We start from the raw sequence: 22,983 nt of genomic DNA, 5'->3' as shown, positions 1-22,983 counted from the left end.
TGTAAAAAAATCTATGATGCTGATTTATTGAGGATGGAGAAGACTCAACAGGCTTTTGGCTGCCTACATCTGCATGTCTCACCGTTCCGCCCATGAATTAGTCAGACTGAGTATCCCTGCAGTTTGCTAGCATTCACAGATTAGACCCATTAATGTTCGTTCTCCCTCCGTTTTACTGCTTGGTCTTGACTGTGAGCCAGGTATGATTTAGTGATTCGTACACAGCCCCAGGGGCGTTATTTCACTAAGTTTGCGCATAAGTCAACCTTTAAAATGTCACAAGTTTTTTTTTTTGTTCTTTTTTTTAACCACATACAGATGGTTTCGATAGTTAACTCTGTTACCAGGCTCACATCTGTTTAGCTGCCTCTGTGCTAGTTCTCTCCAACGCCACTTCCTCTAGAACTGCCTCAGTACTTGTTGTCTCCAAAGTTAAACATGATCTCTGTTACACCACTATTGTCTACATTTGTTACACATCATTCTATCATACATAACATAGTAATTTTCTTCAAAGTTATTGTCAAAACTCACAAATCCTTTAACTGAAAGCTCTTTTTAATTAATATGTAAACATTATTAAGTCTGATTTTCTGTAAAAGAAAATGGGAATGATTATCATCTGAACTATTTGTAATCAAAATCATAGCTAATCACTTCTGTAAGACAAACAAAAAATTTTCAAACCTGCCTTTTGTCTTTGGGCTTGCATTATTATTCAAAGTGTTGTATTTAACTTTTTAATCATAAAAATAAAGAATAGTCTGACCTATTTGATGGATGACATAAATTATTAAAATTAAATTCTTTATCTTATGAATTTAGGAAGACAGGAATGAGTTACAACCTGGACCCCATCATTAATGTGTCAGATGGTCAGCGCATATATGGATTAGTTTACCAAGTTAATTAGCAATATTTTTCATTCTATTAACATCGAAGCAGTAAGATGAAGGTTGTAAGGCAATGTTGCGTTTTGTTTTTGAAAAATAAAGCTACAAAGTGTTTTTCTTTTTCATATGGGTTTTATAAAGGTTTGTATTTGCCTTATTTAATCACTCAGAAAAGATTCAAACCACAATGATATAAACATATCCATAGAAACATAGCAGTATTTTCAAGTTTAAATGCACATTATTATTAAGAGAACTGGATTGTGAAAAACTGCTATAAGTTGATAAAGATTGGGGAAGAAAAGCAGTCAGGTTTGAGATAAATTCATACAATCTGCAGATAATTCTAAAATATAAATGACTTTTCTTTAGTGCATTGCTACTGTTAGTAGCTTTTGGCAATGAAAAATATAGGAAATGGTCATAAAATACATAAAGCATAATGGGAGAGCTGGTTCTCTTACTGTATTGTAGAAGTTGTGTTGTACCCAACATTGCTCAGTCCTCAACTCTAAAGAAAAAAAATTAAATATTTTAACTGTATGATTGTCAGGACACTCTTATTAGAGAGATCTTTGATCTCAGCGAATTTTTTGTTGTTTAAATAAAGGCTGAAGAATGGAAAAGGAGAGTAACTGACTAGGATGACACTGAAACAAACATTGAGCAGGAAATTCAACAGACTTGAGCGCCTCCTTGTGGCCCAGAACTGGTCTTGGAATCCTTTGCAGAAACTCTTTAATTTCTCTACACCTATTCTTGATCTCTTTCCTACTGTGTATTTTGTTAGCACACATCAAGTAAGCAGTGAAATCTTCTGCTTTTATTGCGACGCTAGTGCCTGCTGGGGGCAAATGATTTTTGTCTTAATCCTGTTGAACAGGAGGGAAGTACCCAGGTTTTGACACTTTGCCTTTTCACTTTAGCTTTACATTTTTCTTTTTTTTTTTAAATGACACAACAATCCCGATTGTGCATTTTTGCAAACTCGAGGTTCAGCTTAAGTAATTTTAGAACCTGATAAAGGCCAGATCATATATTTGTTCTAATATTTCAGTTCCTGAAAGGAAAATGGTGTGTGTTTTATTTTTAACCGGTCATGACTTCATCTTTGACTAAAGATTTTAAAATATATAATGTTTGCATTGTTCATTTGTAAATGGTGTCAATCTCGGCACATGTTATGAAATCTTATGCAGCCTCTGCTGGTTTATTCCCAACTTTTAAAGAAATAAAAGAATCACAAGACTTGCCATAAGCCTCTTCTTTTTTAACCAGTTGTCACATGGCAATGTCTTTATCAGAGAATCTAAATAGCTTTTGGAAGATTACAGGCGAAAATCTGCAATTTAAATAATTGATACTACTTTGTGTCATCTTTTTCTTTAAATTCTGTTCAGATAAATTCAAAGCAATAATTTCTTCATGACTTATGTAGAAAACAAACATGCTTTATGTTACAACTTGTCATCGGAAAGCCAGTTTTTCTGGGAAAAATGCAGCACAGACATCTGAGTGTTATTGTTGTTTATACTCTCAAGTGTAAAATATTAGCTTTTCTATTTTATTCTAGCTTAGTTGAATCAGACATTGTTCATGTTTTTAAGAGCATTCTTTTTGTGAATCTGTTACAAAAAAGGCACAAAAAAAAAAGTACATTTTTATTTACAGTTGAAGAAAAATAACTTTTGGTTTTTGCTTTCAGATTTTCTATTAAGTATTGTTTGTTTGAAAATAGCACATGCAGCAGGTAGAATTGTAGTTTTGCAGAGTGCAAAGTAATGAAATTCTGTACAATTTCGTAAAACTACAACCAGTATTTGGCAGCAAAGCGCTTCCATATAAATCCTGTATATATCGCCATAGTGGTATACAGTCTCCACCTTGGTTGGATGGTGGTTTGAATCAAATTTGTACAGTCAGCATGTTAAAGGAGTTAGATTGGAACTCATCAAGACACAAATATTCTGTATATTCTGTTGCTTAGAAATGTTTTTTTTTTTTTTCCTATATCTAAAAGATACTTCATTATTCTTTACACAGGTGCATAAAACCACAATTGAAATCTCTGGCACTTGGTTTTCATGCTTTGGCAACACGTACACTTGGTAAGTTTTCTTTGAAGAAGTGGTAAAGTCACTCACTTTAAGGTGAACTTACTTGGCGTTAAACCTTCCTAAGGAGGGTTTCATTCTTGTTTCTTACAATGCCATAAAAGGTAAATGTCTGAATTATGGAGTAACTTTAACCATTCTGAACAGTTCTGCTTCGGTTCTCTTGGGTGCCTTTCTAAACTCCTTTCATTGCCTGGTGGTTCCACAGCAGGGATCCCAGCCCCCATCTACTTTGGAGCAATTATAGACACCACCTGCCTAAAATGGGGTCAGAAAAGATGCGGAGGCATCGGAGCTTGCAGGATCTACAATACCTCCGCCTACAGGTAGAGGGTGTGCACATTCACTTTTCATGCAAATTAATAATTTCAGTTCACACAGTTTAAAATGAAATAATTTACACCCACAGTTCACGTCCCACAACAAGATCTTGCTTTAGCCACACATTTAAAATCATTCATATTTTTTTTTCGCCCTGAAATAGTCATTTTGCGCAACTTCTAAAACGTTGCTGATGCATGGCATCATGACAATCTGGTATCTTTCTCCTGGGTGCATTTTAGTAAAACACAAATTTCTTCGCCTTCATTCCCCTCAGGATCGCTTACCTGGGCCTGACTCTGAGCCTACGGACTGTCTCCTTCATCATTTGCATCCCGGGCTTCATCCTGCTCAGCCGGCAGCTGAAGGAGGAGGAGAAAAAAAACGTCCTACACGAGGCCCTGACGAACGGCGGGACCGAACTGGACGTGCTCAGAAAAGAGGAGTTTGTGGTTTTGAATTCCGATCAAGCCATGCACACGACGGACAACAGCACAGACAGGCACACCCAGCTGTGACTGCTGAGAAACAGGAAAGACTCCAAGTGTCTGTCTTATGAGAAAGTACATCCAAAGCATGTACCCAGCGATGCACACACACACACACACACACACACGTGAATACATGCCACCACATATACCTATACATAGAAATACACACATGCGTACAAGATTTGCAGGGAATCAATTTCTGTTATCTCATGTCGACCATAAAATCTATAATTGTACCGTTGAATGTGTGGTGTTGAGACTGGCAGAAATTTAACCCGCCTGACAAATTCATGGAATGTACATTCTGCTGTTTGTCCTCAAACAATCCGGACACAAGGCTCAGAGTGGAAACGTGACCAGGAAGCGGCCACTGCTACAACACTCCAGTTTGTCTTATGCACCAGCATCTGTTAAGCTGCCTCTGTAGGTAGTTATGTTAAATGAAAGAGTTCTCCAAGGAGGTAAAGTGGCCTTAGAAGTGAGAGGCACGGCAGGCTTTGAAAGAAATGTTATTTTTCTTTTTTTTTAATTTATTTATCGGTTTTGACGGGTTCTTGGGAGGTTTTTTGAGGGTTTGCGGTTGTTGATGTCATGTTAAGTACACAGTATGTGCCTCATTCACTCAACAGTTACCTCTGTGTGCCATCTGTCCTCTTGACTCACATGTGAACAGTTATCCATTGAAATTTTTAAGCTGCTGGTCTATAAAATTGCATAGAAAAGTGTTTACATTTTTAAATGTAGTGCAAAACAGACTTTGCCTTTAATACCCCCACCCCCCGTCCTACAAAGTCTGATTTGATTGTATTTCTGTGTTATGTCCTTATGGAGTTAAAAAAAAAAAACAACAAAAAACTTTGAAATTCACAACCTATACAAATTAAAATTTATGTTTCAACATAATCTGCTCAAAAGAAGTTAAGCGATTATGATTTGAATATCCACAATCCCTTCAGTGTGCTTTACAATCTAATTCTGCAAAACATTTTTTTTAAGAAAACATACCATACTCAAACTCTTTCTAGTTTTCAGAAAAAAAAAAAATGTGTTAATTATTGTGTTTTAATGATTGGTGTTGCACCAGTTAGTTATTGCTATTCTCTGTGTTGAGTGTTTTTGGGGCACGTGGATAAGTAAAAGTATGTGAAGTGGAACTACAGGGAGGATTTCTGGATGTTTTATATCTTCAGTGATTGAATATGCTCTGTTGGTTAGTTGTTTTTTTGTACTTTTCTGTGAGATTGAGGTAATTTGTGCCAAAAACACTGAATCATTCTGATCTCTCAGGTTTTATTCCCAGATTAAGCTTGTGTTCTCAATAACCAGAAGCCATTTTTTGCAAATTAGACGGTCTCTCAAAGTAATATTAGAAACTGTATTTTAAATGTTTTAACGATACTCGAAAATGCACCGAACATTTTATATTAGAAATAATACTAGAAAAACGCCTAAATTTCATGCCTTAAGTTTGTAAATTCAAAGTATGAAACTTATAGTAGCAGTACAATGGGAAGGTCTAGTTTATTTTGTAGTTCTAAATCTGAGAAATACAAACCTTATGATTGTAACCTTCTGTAAGTCATGTCAGAAACTAAAAATCAGGGATTAAAGTGTAAAAGTAACCTAAACTTATTTTATATATGTCTATATATATATATATATATATGTATATATATATACATATATATATATATATATAGACATATATAGTTCTGGAAAAAATTAAGAGACCACTTAAAATGATCAATTTCTCTGATTTAGCTTTTTATAGGAATATATTTGAGTAAAATGAACATTGTTATTTTATTCTGTGAACGTCTGACAACATGTCTCCGGAATTCCAAGCAGAAATCTTGTATTTATGTACAGAAAATGAGAAATGATCAAAATCAGTGCTTTCAAAGCTCAAATAATGCAAAGAAAAACAAGTTCATATTCATTTAGAAACAACAATACTCATGTTTAAACTCAGGAAGAGTTCAGAAGTCCATATTTGGTGCAACAACCATGAAGGTTTCCAATGGGGTTCAATACAGTGGTCTCTTAATTTTTTTTCAGAGTTGTAAATTAAAAATTGATTTTGTTGTGGTTGAGTTTTGGCAAACAATAAAAGCCGCTGTAACCTCAGTCTGGTTGACAAAGATTTTTGCCTTTTGTTGAAATTGCTCTGGATTTTTAGCTCTGAAGCTCAGACGGGACTCCCCATTTTATTGTTTTTATTACATAAAATTTGAAAACTTGTTAAATTCATAGATTGCAAAGTGAAGCATCAGAAGCAATATCAATATATTTTGAGCCACTGCTTCTACTGTTCAGACTTAGTATTAGTCAAAACAGAGCAGTGGGATTTCATCAGATTGGCTTTAAGTGCTAATGGGCTCTTGACTCAGTCTTTCCATCTTTTCTTCAGTCATAGTTGCTTTGGACTAACATTAAAAAAGCATTAAATGTGTGACAGTAGTCTTGTAGGATTAAATTGTGAAAAACGGTGGGAACTGGGTTTTTTCGCCCCACTTGGAGAGAGAGAAAAGCATAACGGCCGTTTTGCTTTTCTGTGTTTAAGTGTTTTCTGCACAACGAGGAACCTTTGTGTGATTATAACCAAATCAGATGCTACAGTGGTGCTTTGCAAGATCAATGCTTGGATTTGTTGTTTTTATGGTTGTAATGTAACTGTTAATTTATTTTTACTAATTACGAAGCAACCGAGTTCAAGGATTTGGAAGTATGGTTCATAATCCTCGTCACGCAATCTCATCATCATTTAAAGGCTTTTATTGACGTCTCAAAAGATTCATCTGAGGTTTTTACCATTGTCTCTATCGAAAGTGTGTTTTTGTCCATCTTTTGCTGTTTTGTTGTTCAGGTTCAGTAAGGCAGACGGGGAGTGAGCCGCTCACAGGAAGGAAAAAAAAAACATTACACCAATAAAATATAAAAGGCATTCAGCTGCATTAAAGTAACCAGATTGTAAATACATTTCCTGGATTATTTTTGTAAAATGTGAAGGAATATCATAAACGTCAATCAAAAATAAACATTTATTATCAAAAAAAAAAATAATCCAATCATGGTTTTGGTGGTGTTTATTAATGAAAGAACCCAAACAAAGCACAGGATAAACAAACCTATCTTTTATTAAAGCGCAGCTAAAAAGGCACTTCAACTGAATGTCTTTGTACAAAAGAAAACAACCTGGACAGGTCATGCAAACCATGCTGTGAATCACTACTTCAACTTCCTTAGCATGGAGAACGAGGAATCACAGTGACATACGTTATCCAAAAATAACGGAAAGATGCTTAATAAAATAATCATACATTCCTGTTTTGTAAACCATAAGTGTGAAATACAGTGCAACCACTATAGTAGCCTAGGAACCCATTAGGGTAGGAAACACGTTAAAAAACACAAATCTATTTTGACATTTTAGTTATATCCATCCATACGCTTTATTTATCATTAATGGGTGAAAGCTAAGAAGGATGTTTTTTTTGTTTTTTTTTTACATTCTACTACATGGCAGAATTATGAGAACATTGTAAATGTAAAGATGACACATTTAAGCCAAAGCCTACATTTACCATTAGCTTTACCTACGAAGGCGCATGTGCATGCTTTACGTTAACATGGAGGTGCAGAAGAGGTAGCTGCATTGTGCAATCGTAATATAAAATCGTGTTTGAAACAAAGGCATCTTTTTTTATTACCTTTGAATGCAGCATTGGATGTCTTTAGCTTTCAGCACAGTCAGCGTTCTAATTTGCTTAAAGGTAAAGAATCAACAGCTTGCACAAGAAAGCGCGCATCCAAATTTAACTTGTGACTCAAATAATCACCTTATCCTGCATAAAGTGTTTGCTGATTGCTTTCAGAATTTTTTTAGTTATGCTACAGCGAGTGGAAATACAAAGTGATCATTATTTAACTACAAAAAAATAAAATAAAATATTCACCAAATTTTAAACCATCACAACTATCAGTCCAAAGTCTGCTCTTCAGCTTTATCTAATGGATGTGACATTTTGCAATGGCTTTCCTGCTGATTTGGGAAGGTTTAACCATCACCGCTAGTCGTCTTTTTTGTTCCCATTATCATGAAAATTCTGGAAAAAAAAAGAAAAGAAAAATAACATTACGATACCACGTAAGATTAGATTAAAGCTTCAAAGTTAAACATATGAAACACTTGAATTAAATCTGTCTTATGTTTTATCTTAACCTATACCAGAAACACCTAAACTATATGACTCATAGCACATTGGCACCAGGTTAACGATGAAATACAACCTCTGATGTGCCTCACAGGATATCATTTTTTTTGCTAGATTCAGTGTGTGTTGCAGAAATTTGTGTATTGTGTGGTGACAACTGTAAACCCTCCTTTTGCGTCGTCCTGCTGTTTCTAAGTTTAGGATTACCTGAAGCTCCTGATGTTCCTTCAGCAGTCTCTCATACTCCCGGGCAAGTCCCTCCATCTGCTTCTTAGTCCCATCTGCCTCTGCTTGAGACTTTTTCAAGGCTACAAAAGATGCATTCACACGTAAAAACTAGATCTGTGCATTCACCTGCTTCAAAAGGCAATACTGAACCTTACTTGTATCAGAGTGTTAAAAACTACGGTAACAACCTTTGGATTTTTTTCTCCTGGCTATTTGTGTCAAGCAGTTCAATTTTATTAGCCACGATGAACTCTTAGCTTAGCCAAAACATATTGTCTTCCTTTAAAAAAAACAAAAAACAAACTGCTCTTCTTCTTTACAAGTTCAATTGTTACAAACTCAATGGAAAGGTGTATTTTACTCCTTAGAATCAATGCATTTTATTAATAGGTCAAGGTATTAGATTTTTTTTATAACCCAACAGACTGGTTGCTTCAAGTCATTTAAAAGTAGCTTATAGCTGCTACACATGCAAATAACATGAAAATGATATGAAAACTAACCGTCATCAGAGGACTTCAGCTCCTCTTTCAGCTTGTCCACCTCTGTCCTCAACAGCTCCATGCCCTGTGCTGTTGCCTTATCGCCAACTCCTTCCATCAGGGTCTGAAATAAAAGGAAAACCTTATTTTAAGAAAAACAAAGACATCAAACTCAAACACAACTGAGTGAACAAACTGTAAAAAAAACAAAACAATAAAAAAACAAAAAGAAAGATCGGCACTACAAAGAAGGAAAAACATAGCAAACAATAAGAAATAAAAATCTTGATTTTAGTGACTGGAAAAAAATAAGTGAGGCCTACCCTTTTCAGCTGCTCGTTGTCCTTTGTGTACTTCTCCACTGCTTTATTAGCATCATCAGCCTGCATTTGCAGAGCAGCTGTGGTCCCCGACACGGCCGCCAGCTGATTAATTAAAGTGATCACTCGCTTCATAACCCTGAAAACAACAACAGAAAATAAGGGGACAGCATGGCAGCACTTGCTTGAGGATGATTGACAGAGCTAAGACCCTCCTCCCGGCTCTGATTGGTTATTTCAGACCGGGAGCGTTTTTCACTGATTATTTAGTATCATATTATATGGCCAGGACATAGTGTTAACAAATAAGTAAAAAAAGATATTTTTTTTATAAAAGCTACATACTGCAGATTTAAACAAAGGATTGGGTTTACAGTAAATGAATTTGGAAACTCACAGCCAGAGGAAGACCGCGAAACCAGAGATGTAAAGGTTCCTTTGAGCCCGGAAAAGCTTCATGTGAAGGTGGTCAAACATGTTTGGTTGCACTTTAGCATCCGTGCCAATTTCTTTACTTGAGTATTTTCTGACCTCTCGTACGGCATCTAAAGAATAACAGAAAAGAACTGGGAATCTGTACATGATATTCAGAGAGAAACTTAAAAATTTTTTCTGGATTCAAAAGTCCAAGGATTTCTGTTGTATCGGACTTCTGTCCCAAGGATAAAAACAATCCAAAACAAATAAGATAAACACATGAACAACATTTACTTCTCGGTATTGTTAATGCATTTCAAGAAAAATTGTTAAAATGAACAGTAGCTGAAATTTCACGATTATTTCCATGTTTCATCAAAATACTTGAATACACGTGAGTATGGGATTGTTTGTTTATGAGTGCAATATGAAGGTAATAAAGGCCAAAATTCTTGGAAGCATGGATTGGACCAAAGACATTTACTCTTACCAAGAAAGAGAACAATGAGGACTATGATCATGGTGAGGAAAACTTTGTTCCAGAACCTCGCCATCCAGCTCCAAATTCTTAGCTGAAAAATACTCTGCCATCTGCAAGGGGAAAAAAGAAACATTGTTGAGAAACTTAAGTCTATCCCTGTATGTTGCGACATCTGTCGCAAAGTTTATTAAAGTGATGTTACATTATGCTCAATTACTAAAAAAAGGTCTAAGAGGGTGGAAAGTACTCAGCTGAAATTCAGCTTATTTTGAGGATGGCCAAGATAGGAGTATTAAAACTACATGTCCTCAATATTAATGCAGTGCTTTTCTCGTCTTACTCTATACTCAAAAAAATAGAAGTTTTGCATGGAGATGAGTGAAAGCCACAACTTACATCAGCACATAACTATTTCATTAGCCCTATTCAAAGAAACTAAACTGAAAGATTAGGTATGTACTTCAAAATAATATGTCAATACTTGGGCCATATCTCATCCAGGTAGTCCCATTCCTACCTTCTGGCTGAAATGAAAGGTATGCAGAGGATGAGAATGACGACAATCTCTGCATAGAGAAAGAGCGCCACAGCAGTCCACTGTAAAGTCATCATTCAATTCTAAAAATAACGAAACACAGGAAAGCTTAAGAGGAAATCTTGGCAAACAAGTTTAACCAGCTTTACGTATAAACACATTCTTAACTCAGAAGACATAAGCTAGTGCACAAGGAATGTGCTTCTTAGCTAGCAAGGTTCCAAAGTGTTTAAAATAAGCTAATTTTTTTTGCAGTGAAACCACGTTTTCTTATCTCACAAATCTATCTAAGTTACTTACTGCTTAGGCTAGCCCTACTGTTAACAAGGAAATGACCCCATGAATAGAAGTTAGATTAGCAATAAATACAGCATTCAGGTTGTATTTCGCTTTTAAAACTACGAGACTTACCAGTAAATCGTCAAAATGCTAACTGAAGGGGAGTTTCTTCATAGAGTAAAGTTTGTCTTCCTGTTTTACCTCTTCCTGTTTCAGCCTCAATCACACTGATAAGAACGCTTTGGCTTCCCTGCCGCGCAGAAACGACACGTTAGCGCGTCCGCCATATTTGGAGTGGCATATTTGCTTTGTTTCGATTTTTTTTTTTTTTTTTTTTTTTCATTTTGGAAAAAAAGCATTGTTTGGAAACTGGAGCATTTTTTAAATAAAAAGAGACACCAAACTTTAGAATAAACTAATTTTAACTAATTTGTATACAATATCATAGGTTCATTTAACTGTGATGGGGCAAAAATGAACACTGTGTCGAATAAAACCAAATCTTACATTAGATCTTAATTTACTTTTTTTAAATATACTAAAGCAAGTCTTTTCGATAATAACATTCTGTTTGCATGATAATATAAAATTACTAAGAAGCTATCTAAACTCTTCAGTATATCCTTTATGTTAAATCATGACACCATGGTTCCACGAAACTAACAGAAAACATGGAACGAGCATCACACACGACACTGTGGCAAAACTTATTTACAAGTTTCAGAAAATTGGAAATGTCTCAAATCAACCACGAAGTGGTCCGCGTATCAATATGTGTATTCAAAACAATACTAATCATGTAGAGCACAATATATAAATAAAAACGATTGTCCAATATAAAATGTTTATTTTTTTCTATGGAAACTTATGGCCCAACCTGTAGATCTATAATGTAGGTATGTATAAATAAACATTTAAATCTACATCACAGTATTTTTAGACAATCTTTGAATGTAGGTCCTGTGATAATTTGGTCACTTTCTCTTTTCTTTTTCGTGTCAATATTTGTAAACACAAAAACGCAACTATTTTACTAGCTTATGCAGTGTATAATTACATTATATCTATAGGCTGCATACCTATATAATGTATAAGTATTTAATAGCGTATTTTATTTGAGATGCTTCGCTTTCAACATAATTACTCTTTAAGACGAAAGAACGAAACTGCCTACATTCAAATACTGTAATTACTACATTTTAATGTACGTAATTAGTATGTACATTCCCACATATTAACACATGATTGGCTCAGCTGGTCATTGATCACGTGACTCTCCTGTGGGGAACTCAAAGTCCGAATCACACGTCGCAGATTGACGTCAATGTCCAACTGTAGTAGAGTCTTTGAATGTTGGCCCTCTGCGATCATTTGGTCACTAATCATTTTCTTTGTCTTGCAGGTAAAAGGTTGTAAACACAAAACCCATTAAAGGTAGGTTATCATTTCTTAAATGGACAAGTATTGCAATGCAGAGTACAAGGGACATTTTTAGTGCCGGGTCTTTATTTAAAGGCCTGTTTGTTAAATGAGAATAGGGGTTCTGATCAAGGTTTAATGGTCACATCACATGTGACACACAGGGTGAGTCATGAGTTTCCATACATAGGAGAATGTAAATATATATTATCATATATATATATATATATATATATATATATATATATATATATATATATATATATATATATATATATATATATATATATTTTAGATACCCAAGAAGATGCGTTTGACAAAAGAGCAAAGTAGTGAAATTATACGGACGGCTGAATCGGGAAGCAGTCACATGTACAGATCCTGAATATTGCCAGACATGCAGAATAAATAATACATTTATATATATTAACATTTGTTCTGAAGCCTTTAAGGGTGCATTCTGTAGCGAGGAATACTTTTTATCATAGAACAATGAATAAACATGAGTGAAACTACACCACAGTATTGACAGTATTTGGTTTTGGATGATGGATTCATATTTTAATTTAAATGTTTTGGTTCGGTTTGAGGCTTGTTTGGGACACTCCATGTGTTCATGTTTGAAATACTTAACGTTATTTTAAAAGACATAAAACTAGTGTACGTTTCAATGCATTCAAACGGCAATAGTTTTACATTAACTGTTCTGCTTAACTTGCCACATGATCATAGTTTCAAATTCAATAATAATTTTTTTTTATGTCTATAAAACTGGATACAGACAAACAAAACTGTTTTTTTGGAATAAATGTTAATAAGAAAGGCCTTCCATTATCTAGCAAGCTTGTCCTTGCAGAGTTGGGTAGGGTGCTGGTTGAAAGACCACCATTAAATAATAATTAATAGAAAACATTTACACAAGCATGACAAAAATACCTAAATAAAGATGACAATAAAAACAAAATTTTAAAATTTTATTCACCATAAAAATAAAGATACAACGTAAAGTGATGATATTCCTTAATGCTCATGTTTCAATATCTTGAACTGTCCCATATGTGTTCTGGAGGTACTCTATTACAGAAGAGGTACTGGACAGGGAATTGAACACCTTTCTCTCAGGCTGGGAGCTGACCCTTTCCAGCATGTAGATAAGATGATGATGGAAGCATGTGAATGGAGTGCCCTGCTCAATGGAAAGGTCCACCCAGTCCCATATGCACTGCAGCGGAGTATCCTCATATCCTGCAAACATGGCGGGGTTGGCCAGCAAGCCCCGAGCGGCCATCACACCTGTACAGTGCGCCCCAAACAAGGAAAGCATTAGAAACTACAGAAAACATGCCAGCACTCATGAATGTCTGACGGCTGGTCAAGCAAACATACCATCCACACCAGTAAGCTGGTGAGCAGACTCCACATCACGAAGGTACTTTATGTCTCCATTGGCAATGACGGGAACAGATACACTGTCCTTGATAGTCTTTATGGCGTCATAATGAACTGGTTGGTGGCGTTCCTCCGCTGTACGACCGTGGACCGTAATCCACGACACACCAGCTGATTCAGCTTTCTGACACAGATCCACCGTCCTCCTCAAGTCTTTGTGGATCCTGTGGATGCAGAAGTTTCTTAAGAACACCACTGTAAAACAAACTGCTACTTAGAATTAAAGTTAGTGCTATCTAGTTGCATTTTGTTCAAGATGCAGAATATAACTTTAACAAAAAAATGTTTTCTTTTTCATATTTGTTAAAGCTGTCACCACGTCATGACAGTTTGCTATGAAACAGACAATTTGTGAAAAGATCAATCTTGAGGCCCCTGAATGTCTGGAGGGCCCCTACCAGCAGCTACTGAGTTTTCATTGCCTTGATATTCCAGTCTTACAATTCTAGATCTCAGAGGTGCTAACATCAAACAATTATATAGAGTTAACCCCTGTGAGCTTTTTCGATCTATAAATCAGTCTGCAGCCAAGTTGTTCTAGAGGTTAAACAAATATTATTAGAGCTTAATTAGTAAAACGGCAACAACTTTGCTTATTTCATAATTTCATAACCAGCAACCTTCTCTCATATGGTCTGTTAAGCAGCTACAGTCTCAGATCAGCTCAGCCATCCAGGACTGTCAGCAGCAGAAACAGCAACTTTATACCTGTTGGGGAAAATATACTACCGTACATTTGCTTTGCATTCTCCCCGCATGATGGTAATGACATAGTCCAATTAAATTCTTGATTAATATGGGTTGTTGCTATGTTGTTGTACAGTTCAATGTGCCCTTGTTCAATGTGCCCTTTTTTTAAAAAACTTTGAGCTCCTGCCCCTCCAAAGGTCTCTGCACGGCCCTGAACTGTCCCATCAACACCTTAGCTATAGACATCTGCTGTGAGAACTACCAGGGCCTCGCTATGCTTCTCTGTGACTAATCAGTTAGGTGGAGACCTGTGTTTCGGCTTTAACAATTGGACAACTTTTGTACAGATAAAGCTTTCTTTTTTTTTAGGACAGTCCATTTAGATGAATGGCCATGTCTTGATAGGATAGATTATACTACACTCCTCCTTTCCATTTTTGAATAAAGCTTAAAGTTTTTCATTTTGTCTTCGTACATAACTCTGCTATGAATGTGTCCAGAATTTTCTCCACAACCTGTTTTGTGTGTCTTCATGATGCTATTATAGAACTGAGGCCTTTATAGAACTGTTGGATTTATCATGAGATTACATTAAATACAGACAGATTATTTACTAATTAGGTGGGTGATATAGGTAATTTGTTGCACTGGATTTGAATTAGGGGTAACAAGACAAAGGAGACAGACTAGAAATGCATGCCGCATGTTTCAGTTACAATTTGTAAAAATGAATAAATAAAACTTTGAAGACCACATATCATTTCTCTTCTGGTTTAGACTGATGCACTACTTTCTGTTGGTTTATCACATATAATCCCAAGAAAATGAATTAAGGTTTGTGATTGTAGGGGTATGAATACTTTTACAGGGCCCTGTAAAGAATACAAGATGAATGAATTATCCAAATGCTACAGGGCTTACCTGATCTTGATGGATGCTGTGTAGTTTGGATTGTCCACCTGGTTTCTGACATGTCTCACCATGTCTTTAACAAGCTCAGGCTTGTTAATGAGGCATGCACCATAACCAGATGACATAGCCCACCTGAAAACACAGATAAACTAATCAACTAATTTGCTAGGTTTAGACATGTGCTCAGAGGGCATGGAGTTGAACACAATCATGCATAATTGTCCCTAAAATACGAATCAGTACAGGTAAACATTTGTGTTCAGTAGATATCAATCACATAAAATGATAGAAATAAAACAGAAGTAAAAGATACACTGGCTTAGGGCTTATGCCCCCATAAGCAGCACCTCTGCGGACAGCCACAGTTGAGGTCAACTCCATCTGAGAAAGGTGCCACCACGCAAGCTGCATCAGCCAGGGTCTGGGCATCATGGGCAGCAAACTGCACTATGAGGGGTCGATCACCTGAGGAAAAAAGTTAGTATTTCTACTCAACCCATCACCAAACATAATCAACTTATCAATTTCTCTTAATTATTTGCGCACTGCTATTACAGAGGTAACGAGTGATATTTGGAGTGACAGAACTCACGTTCATTGGTGGTAAACTCGCTGTCTCTGGCTTTGACAGATCGTAAAAAGTCAGTTGCAACTATCATTGGGGTAAAGCAGATGTCACAGTTGTACTTTCTGACTAGAGACCTGAACGCCAACCTGTGAGAAACATATTAGCAGCAACAGACACCACAAATGACAACCTTTGGAGATCAAACTGAGTTATCTATTGCAATGCTAGCTACAGAAAAAAATCTTACTTTGAATATCGAACCATAGGGGCGCATATCTTCAAGACTTTCCCCTGTTCAAACATGTCCATGATGCTGCTGTTAACGCTGCCTGTCTTCATTCTTCATGTATAACTTGTTAGCCACACGCTAACTATCCGGGTCTCAAGAATAGTACATTGACTGAAAAACCAACACTACAACCTGACATCTATCTCATTGTTTTCGTAATAAAGTGAAGGCTGGTATTCAGCACGAAAATCCTCTCTTAGACGGCCGATGGTGGGAAAACAAATCCCCCTGTGTGTGTGGAAAGTGGAAACAACTGAGGAGCCGCGCGCACGCTGCCTGGCATGAAACGTAGGCGTGTGTTTAGACCTCTGAACCGAAACGTCACACAACACAGCGTCAGCTTCTTCATTTTTAAAAATTTATTATTTTTTTTACTCTTATCGGTATTAGAACGACTCCCAAAGTAGCAAATGATAGTAGAAAGATTAAAATAAAAATAAAAAACATGAACGTTTTTATTCCGGTTTTATTTCGACGTCATGCTGGCTTCAGGGTCCCTAGGGAAAAATCAGAATTCCCCCCAAAAGTTGGCTAATGTTAGGAAACGTGAAGACTAAACCGTAAGTTGGAACATTTGGGGGAAAAAAATAAAAACATAAAAGTAGACGATGTAATGTCAATTTAAATTTTCAAGTCAATTAATCTTTGAATAAATAAATAGAATTTCAGCACCCTGTACAAAGACGATCGCATTTTTAAATTGCAGGAGGGCATGGATTATGCGAAACCTTTTTCCCTACTGAAAGGGAAACAACCGAAGGTGAACAGGCAAAATCAATACGTGCTTAAAAACGTTTCAACTGAGTCCGGAGTAGTTCAGCATGTACTAAATAATAACAAATGAAATGATCTGAAAATCATGAGGTAATAGTGCGTACAAAAGCAATGATGTACTTCTGGTACATGAATGCTATAAATAGATACACACTTATAAACACACATTATACAAGTAACAAAAACACAAGAACAGACCTGGCTGGAAAATTCCCTTACATTGTACCTTCACGCTAAATCCACAAGAGGGCACTGCAGTAGCACAAGACTGAAAAGAATGAACCCAAAGAAACAAACGTTATCAGAGCAAATTACCCCTTCTCAAAAAGAAGAAACATAAATTTAATTTTTTTAATAATTTTTATTTTATGCAGGATTTATGGCTGAAAAATATTGTAATCATGGTGTTTGTGCATTTTAGGAGCACACCCACCCTTAGCATATCACATCAAGAACCTTTTTTATTTGGTAGCATCTTACCCAAAGTTTGTACTAGAAAAGTTTAAACAAGGTTTATCAGTTAAAACTGATATGCAGACAACGTATAATATCTAAGAATAATCAAACTGTGTTCAAAATAAAAGACAAAATTTCAAATATTGAATAAGTGTTTATTTTATTCAGACATCAACCAAGTGATGGAAATGAATAAGGCACAGAAGGCATTTCAAAATAAAATGAATAACAGTGGAAAGAGCATGTCAATTAATTTTTAAAAACTCACTCGGAATAAATAAAAATAGTTTAAAAAAAAGTCACACCACAATTAGTAATGTAATGTAGTAAGCCAGTGATTTATGCCATCATTACTGAATACCTAAATAGGGTGCCATTTGTGCTACCTGGTTAATCTAAATTTATACACTGGAAACATACATCTTCATAGCATTTACATAACATGAATTGGATGTGCAGATTAATGTTTATAAAAAGGGATGGAAGAGAGCTGCACTACGCCATGTACATTGAAAATACTCTGCAAATAAAAAAGATCAAGAACCTGCAAGTCTAGGAAAAGGATTTCACCTACACACAATGTGGATCTCATCTATTACCCATCAAGTCCAAGGCAACCTGTTCAACAGCCCTCTCATGTCAAAACTAATTAGATTAACACATAGGCCAATTAAAAGCCCTGTTGCATCTTTAAAAAGGTAATAAATCTTTAAAGAAATTAAAAAACTTTGAGTGCTTGATCAGATGATAGCAGGTGTGCTAATGGAAACCTCTCATCTTGGTGCAAGATGAGTCCCCAGATAAAAAAAAAAAAAATCTTCACAAATAAAGGAGCACTTAATAGTACTTTCAATAAACCTACTGGGCCATAAATACATAAAAGGTCAACTTTGTAAAAATCAATTCTCATCTTTGCTGTACCAGAGCAGATCCATCCTATCCACAGTTTTGGATAGAGACTACAAGAATGATACACAAACACCACAACAGGTTGGTGGCTAGCATCAACATTAAGCTTCAAAGCAAAAGCATCCACCTAATCCCAGAAATAAGCTCCATTCTCTGATCAAGCAGGAGCACAAAAACATCTGATAAAAAACTACAACAATAAGAGCATTTGGTAGATGTTCGGGTTTCAGTGATGCATTTTAAAAGGCCCAAAGAGGAGGACCTAGCTTGTTTAACTGTGATGACCTCCAGCCCAGAAACCACCACTCAGTTGGGCTATAAACAAAACAATAGGGCAGAGAAAAGATTACCAAGTCTATAGATGTCTCTGTTCGTGATGAGAAGCAAAAAAGAAAAAACCCCAAAAAAAAACAACAATAAAAAACAAGCAAGCTTGAAATGACTTTCAGTGCAACATAAGTGGGCACATCAGGACACATCATCTCCTCTTCCTTCACTGAAGCAGCCTCTTGCTCCCAGTCACCTCCAGCTCCACGCTGGACAAGAACCGCCTGGACAGTCGATGGGAGTCGTAGTTCAACTCTGTTATGTAGACTGTGCTAGTTTTCTTGGGGTAGATGATTGTGGTGCTCTTGTAGCGGTTGGGTCGATGGCGGGGCTGGAAGTCCAGCTGGGTCTTGTAGTGACGCCACGTACTGTGCGGTAAAGCCACAATTGTTTGCTGGCAGTGTTGGAGACCCTGGGCCCTCGGCAGGAGGGCCACATTTTGGATGAAGTGACGGTCTGAATCATAGTTCACAAACGACGTGTATCTGGAAATGAGATAAAGCATGAGATTTCAATCAACTACTGAACCGTAGCGAACTTGTGTTTCACCAAAAGGTCACAAGCAGTTATCCAGAGTTTATATAAAGTATGAATGGATTTAGATTTTCCCCTAGAGGCCAGCAGCTAATCAGAGCTAAATTAAGAACAAAGTCCAATTTAAGAGGCATAAAACAACTGTAGTTTCTAATTTTTTTTTAATGAAAATGTTATTTTATTAATCATTTAACCTTTATTATAACTAATACATTTTCTCACCAAAAAAACAGTAAAATTTTAAGTACTTTTCAGAGCACTCCACAGGGCAGCATTAGGCCCTAGACAGCATATATACCGATTGTGTCTTGCTCTGATAAGGTCAACCTACCTCAGTTCTTTTGATGGTAACAAATCAAGGGCTATGCCTTCTCCAAATGATAGAGGCTGTAGTTGTGGGAGATTTCCACTTGTTGAAGCTGAGATCTGAAAAATAAAATAAAAATAAATAAATAAAATTTTTTATAAATCCACCACATGCATAAATATCAGCCTGAGGCATGTGCATCAATAAAGTTTTGCATGATTTTTTTGTAGAAAGGCAGTTGGAAGCATATTTGAGAAAAATGGCAGCATGCATTTATCTAGAATGTAAAATAATAAAGTCTCAACTTCACTAGCCCAAGTATTTTAGACTACATTACATTTAATCAAATACAGCCTTGACTCCTAAAATTTTATTTTTTTAAAAGTGCAAAAAACAGCCCTTTTAATTTAGCTCAGAATCTTTGGCCACAAACTAAATAGCAACTTCCATTATAACGCTAGTCACCTGCCCACAAATTTGGCATGCAAAAAAGGAATAGGCAACTCAGAGAGCTACATCTTATCTTGGTGGAGTTCTCCAGCCATCCTAAAGATTGTGCCGCTCTGGGGGTGAGCCATAATGCCCGTATTAAAAATCACCACCGAGTCAAATATGGTGCCAATATTATCAGTATGTCCTACTGGTTAAAAGATATACATAAAACACTTGATCAGGAAAACAAAACAAAAACATCCCCTGTGACCCGACTTAAAGGTTAGACTATTATCAAAAATTAATTAAAAATAAAGTTAAAGAGCACGAAACATCTGAACTCTTGAGTTTATAACATCAGGCATATTGTAAAGCACGGAAGATATTACATACCAGAGAGGCCCTTCCTTCTTCCTCAGACACCAGGTTCACACCACCGGCTTTCTCTGCACCCACAGGCTGCAGCCAGGCGCTTGGGCTCGGACTCGGGGGTAAACCAGAGTCCGGGCTATCGAGTCCTCTATCAGTCCTGGTGCAGCTCATATCCAGAGGATCTCCGTCGATTACATTTGGCAAGTCCAAGCTACCAACCATTTCTGGTCTTAAGTTGCAAAAATCCAGCAGACGCCGCCTTTGACAGAGAAACTCTTCCAGATTTCGCGTCCCTCGTGTTACCGCAAAAAACTTCTTCCCGTTCTGAACGCAGGACTGCAGGCTGGAAATATCATTAACCTGAGGGGGGGTTGGACTCAATCTCCGAACCGCTCCACCGTCTTTCAACTTCCTTCACTTTAATAGTAAAGCTCACCAGACTCCCCTAGCCTCACGGCAAACTTCAAGTTACAGTTGGGACGTTCATTTGCATCTGCGCAGGAATCAAAGAGACTGCGTTAGACCAGCCACCCGCGGCTGCTCTTCAAACTTCAGGCCCCTCGAAGGGGGGCTTCCACAACCACAAACACAGGAAAGGAAACGCCTTTACAAGCGCTGATTGGTTGGAAGATAATTGGCAAGAAGAGGCCAGGCCAGGATTTGGGAATTTTTCCAGACCTACATTGAAATTGGACCTTATTAAGCTTAGGTTGATATGCTTTCCTGGTATTGTGCACAGCGTGCAAGTAAAACAACACAAACTCACTTAGTTTGAGCATAAAGGAGGGAGTGAGGGGAATCAATGGAAATGTTTTAATAATCTTGGTGTTTTAGATTGTACGAAACCAAGATTGGTAAGGGGCATAGTGAACCTGGAAGACTTTGAATTAAAATAAATAGTTGCAGTAAATGAATAGTTCTTTGTATTGCAGACTCTTACACATGATGCATTATATTGTCGGACAATATAATGCATCATGTGTATCATCTGATAACTGATCAGACGTGTGAAACCTAATTTCTAAATATTGAATTGTTACTTAAAGAAATGATTACCTGCACTTAATCACATGTGCATTGCAATATGCACTCATGTCAAATGTTGGCATTTTTCAGGTTACAATCACTACAGTAACTTCTGTGTTCTGTGTATGTTATTGGAAATCCATAAACCGACAAAAGTAGTGCGTAATTAAGAAGTGGAAGTAATATGTTTTATTCGCATAGAAAAAAAACTGAAAATTCATACAATCATTTGCATCCCCTTTCCTGTCAATATTCTTTAACAAACCTTCCAGCAATAGCTATTTATATAAATTAAAACACGCACGCCTGGACACCATTAAGAAACTGATTGCAATAGATTTTATCCAGGGGTATCAGAGTAGGCTGCAAACAAACGCACGGCACAATTTTCAGACTTTCAATTATGAAAAGCATTAATATTTTCCTTCCACATCACAGTCACGTACTACTTTATGTTGATCGAAATAACTTAAATATGAGTTTGAAACAGGAAGGGTGACAGAATATGAATAAGTTGAAAGGCTACGAATAAATTTGCAAGACATTGCATGTGATCGTCGTGATCGTCTGCTCACTGAAACAGCAGATCTGTCAGACGTATGTGATGATTACAGGCCACTGCTCTTTCAACAACATCAACACCCGAGAGAAAAGTCCCCTTTAAAGATGACACAAATAATATTTCAATCCACTCTTCTTCATGCTTGAGCAGTTCTTACAAATATACACCATCCTCTTCTTAATATTCAGAAACAGTAAATTTAATTAACATCTTAGGATCATCCATGATTAGGTACATTAAGGAGCAGCAGGAGACACTCTGAGCAGAATTTAATCAGCAATAGTACTTTAGGCAATCTGAGATCATTGACGTTAGTGTCACAGAAACAACGGTGGAAATTTACAGAAATACAGGACGTGTGCAACAGCAACAAACCGTTGAGGAAGTTTCTTCATAACCAAGCATCGGATGGGTTGTGTGAGACCATCACTTAGAAAGTTTAGTCAAGTTTTTCCTCTTTTTGTAGCTCTCCTCTCTAACTGAATCGAGTCTAATGAAGTCTTTGAGATGCGTTACTGCAAAACACCTGAAGGCGCCGGCAGCGCCTGTTAGGATCAAGATCTGAGTCTCTTCACAGTCTCTTTTTGATGAGCTTCTCCAGCTTGCGGATACGAGACGACTCTTGCTCTGGGGTGGGGGCACTGAAGGACAGGGATGGGCCGCTGTCAGATCCCGAGGGTGGAGTGGGTAACCTCTGCCTGAAGAGCTCCAGCATGCTGCTTTGTTCGCTGCGCTTCAGACCCTGCACACCCACACAAACCCGCACCAAAAACACAGTGATTATAAAAAGGAAACAATTACAGAACATGCTTGAGGGTGTGGGTCCAGCATTCAATATCAGTTCCAATTTCAAGAATTTCTCTTACGCTACCAGATTGGGTTAATTTATAAGAAAAAAAAAGAAAAGAAAAAGAAAAGAAAAGCGTACATAGGTTTAAACAGCAATGGAGGGGAGAATAGGTGAACTTAAAAACTCTTAAGTGAATCAAGGTACAGCAAGATGTTATAACCTCTAAAACTGTCTGTCAGGCTATTGGTATAGTTTAAAGTCCCTTTATTGAGACTCCAGAAAGAGTGACCAGATCTGTGTGGAGCAAAGAGTAACCCTTCCACCTGCTGCTGCACACTGCTGGTCAGCGGGCTAAAATGCCAACAAGACATGTCAGTGGCTTGTAAAAATTT

General features: G+C 36.8%; 5 protein-coding genes and 1 long non-coding RNA gene across 7 annotated transcripts in view; 1 reads left to right on the top strand and 5 right to left on the bottom strand.

Annotated features, from left to right (window-relative positions):
- The window catches only part of LOC122832067, a 47,229-nt gene extending 43,491 nt beyond the window's left edge, over positions 1-3,738 (bottom strand). The window contains exon 1 of the long non-coding RNA XR_006370790.1: positions 3,616-3,738. This is a non-coding gene — a long non-coding RNA (uncharacterized LOC122832067). The remainder of the gene's footprint in view (positions 1-3,615) is intronic.
- The window catches only part of LOC122832064 (solute carrier organic anion transporter family member 1C1-like), a 35,770-nt gene extending 28,403 nt beyond the window's left edge, over positions 1-7,367 (top strand). Inside the window, exons 13-15 of the mRNA XM_044118428.1 lie at positions 2,937-3,001; positions 3,216-3,333; positions 3,606-7,367. Of these exons, the coding sequence (XP_043974363.1) occupies positions 2,937-3,001; positions 3,216-3,333; positions 3,606-3,846 (424 nt within the window). The 3' untranslated portion in view covers positions 3,847-7,367. The remainder of the gene's footprint in view (positions 1-2,936; positions 3,002-3,215; positions 3,334-3,605) is intronic.
- bcap29 (B cell receptor associated protein 29) lies at positions 6,939-11,062 on the bottom strand. Its single transcript, XM_044118431.1, has 8 exons — positions 10,908-11,062; positions 10,479-10,579; positions 9,971-10,071; positions 9,461-9,608; positions 9,067-9,202; positions 8,765-8,867; positions 8,241-8,341; positions 6,939-7,925 (listed from the first exon to the last, which is right to left on the bottom strand). The coding sequence occupies exons 2-8, from the start codon at positions 10,571-10,573 to the stop codon at positions 7,890-7,892; spliced, it is 720 nt and encodes a 239-aa protein (XP_043974366.1). The 5' UTR covers positions 10,574-10,579; positions 10,908-11,062; the 3' UTR covers positions 6,939-7,889.
- Positions 11,063-13,153: 2,091 nt separating this feature from the next.
- Positions 13,154-16,415, bottom strand: dus4l (dihydrouridine synthase 4-like (S. cerevisiae)). The gene is made up of 6 exons (XM_044118430.1): positions 16,061-16,415; positions 15,838-15,959; positions 15,593-15,710; positions 15,255-15,377; positions 13,581-13,807; positions 13,154-13,487 (listed from the first exon to the last, which is right to left on the bottom strand). The coding sequence occupies exons 1-6, from the start codon at positions 16,150-16,152 to the stop codon at positions 13,222-13,224; spliced, it is 948 nt and encodes a 315-aa protein (XP_043974365.1). The 5' UTR covers positions 16,153-16,415; the 3' UTR covers positions 13,154-13,221.
- Positions 16,416-17,475: 1,060 nt separating this feature from the next.
- On the bottom strand, positions 17,476-20,825 carry rflnb (refilin B). Its single transcript, XM_044120754.1, has 3 exons — positions 20,235-20,825; positions 19,434-19,528; positions 17,476-19,053 (listed from the first exon to the last, which is right to left on the bottom strand). The coding sequence occupies exons 1-3, from the start codon at positions 20,433-20,435 to the stop codon at positions 18,735-18,737; spliced, it is 615 nt and encodes a 204-aa protein (XP_043976689.1). The 5' UTR covers positions 20,436-20,825; the 3' UTR covers positions 17,476-18,734.
- Positions 20,826-21,405: 580 nt separating this feature from the next.
- vps53 (VPS53 subunit of GARP complex) overlaps positions 21,406-22,983 on the bottom strand; it is a 38,595-nt gene continuing 37,017 nt past the window's right edge. For both annotated transcript variants that reach the window (XM_044119688.1, XM_044119689.1), the window contains one exon: positions 21,406-22,543. In XM_044119688.1, coding sequence (XP_043975623.1) covers positions 22,373-22,543 — 171 coding nt within the window. In that variant the 3' untranslated portion in view covers positions 21,406-22,372. The remainder of the gene's footprint in view (positions 22,544-22,983) is intronic.

The sequence above is a fragment of the Gambusia affinis genome, linkage group LG06 (genome assembly GCF_019740435.1).
Source record: "Gambusia affinis linkage group LG06, SWU_Gaff_1.0, whole genome shotgun sequence".
NCBI lineage: Eukaryota > Metazoa > Chordata > Actinopteri > Cyprinodontiformes > Poeciliidae > Gambusia > Gambusia affinis.
Note: the sequence above shows the minus strand (reverse complement) of the source record. Positions and strands in the feature narration are given on the sequence as shown.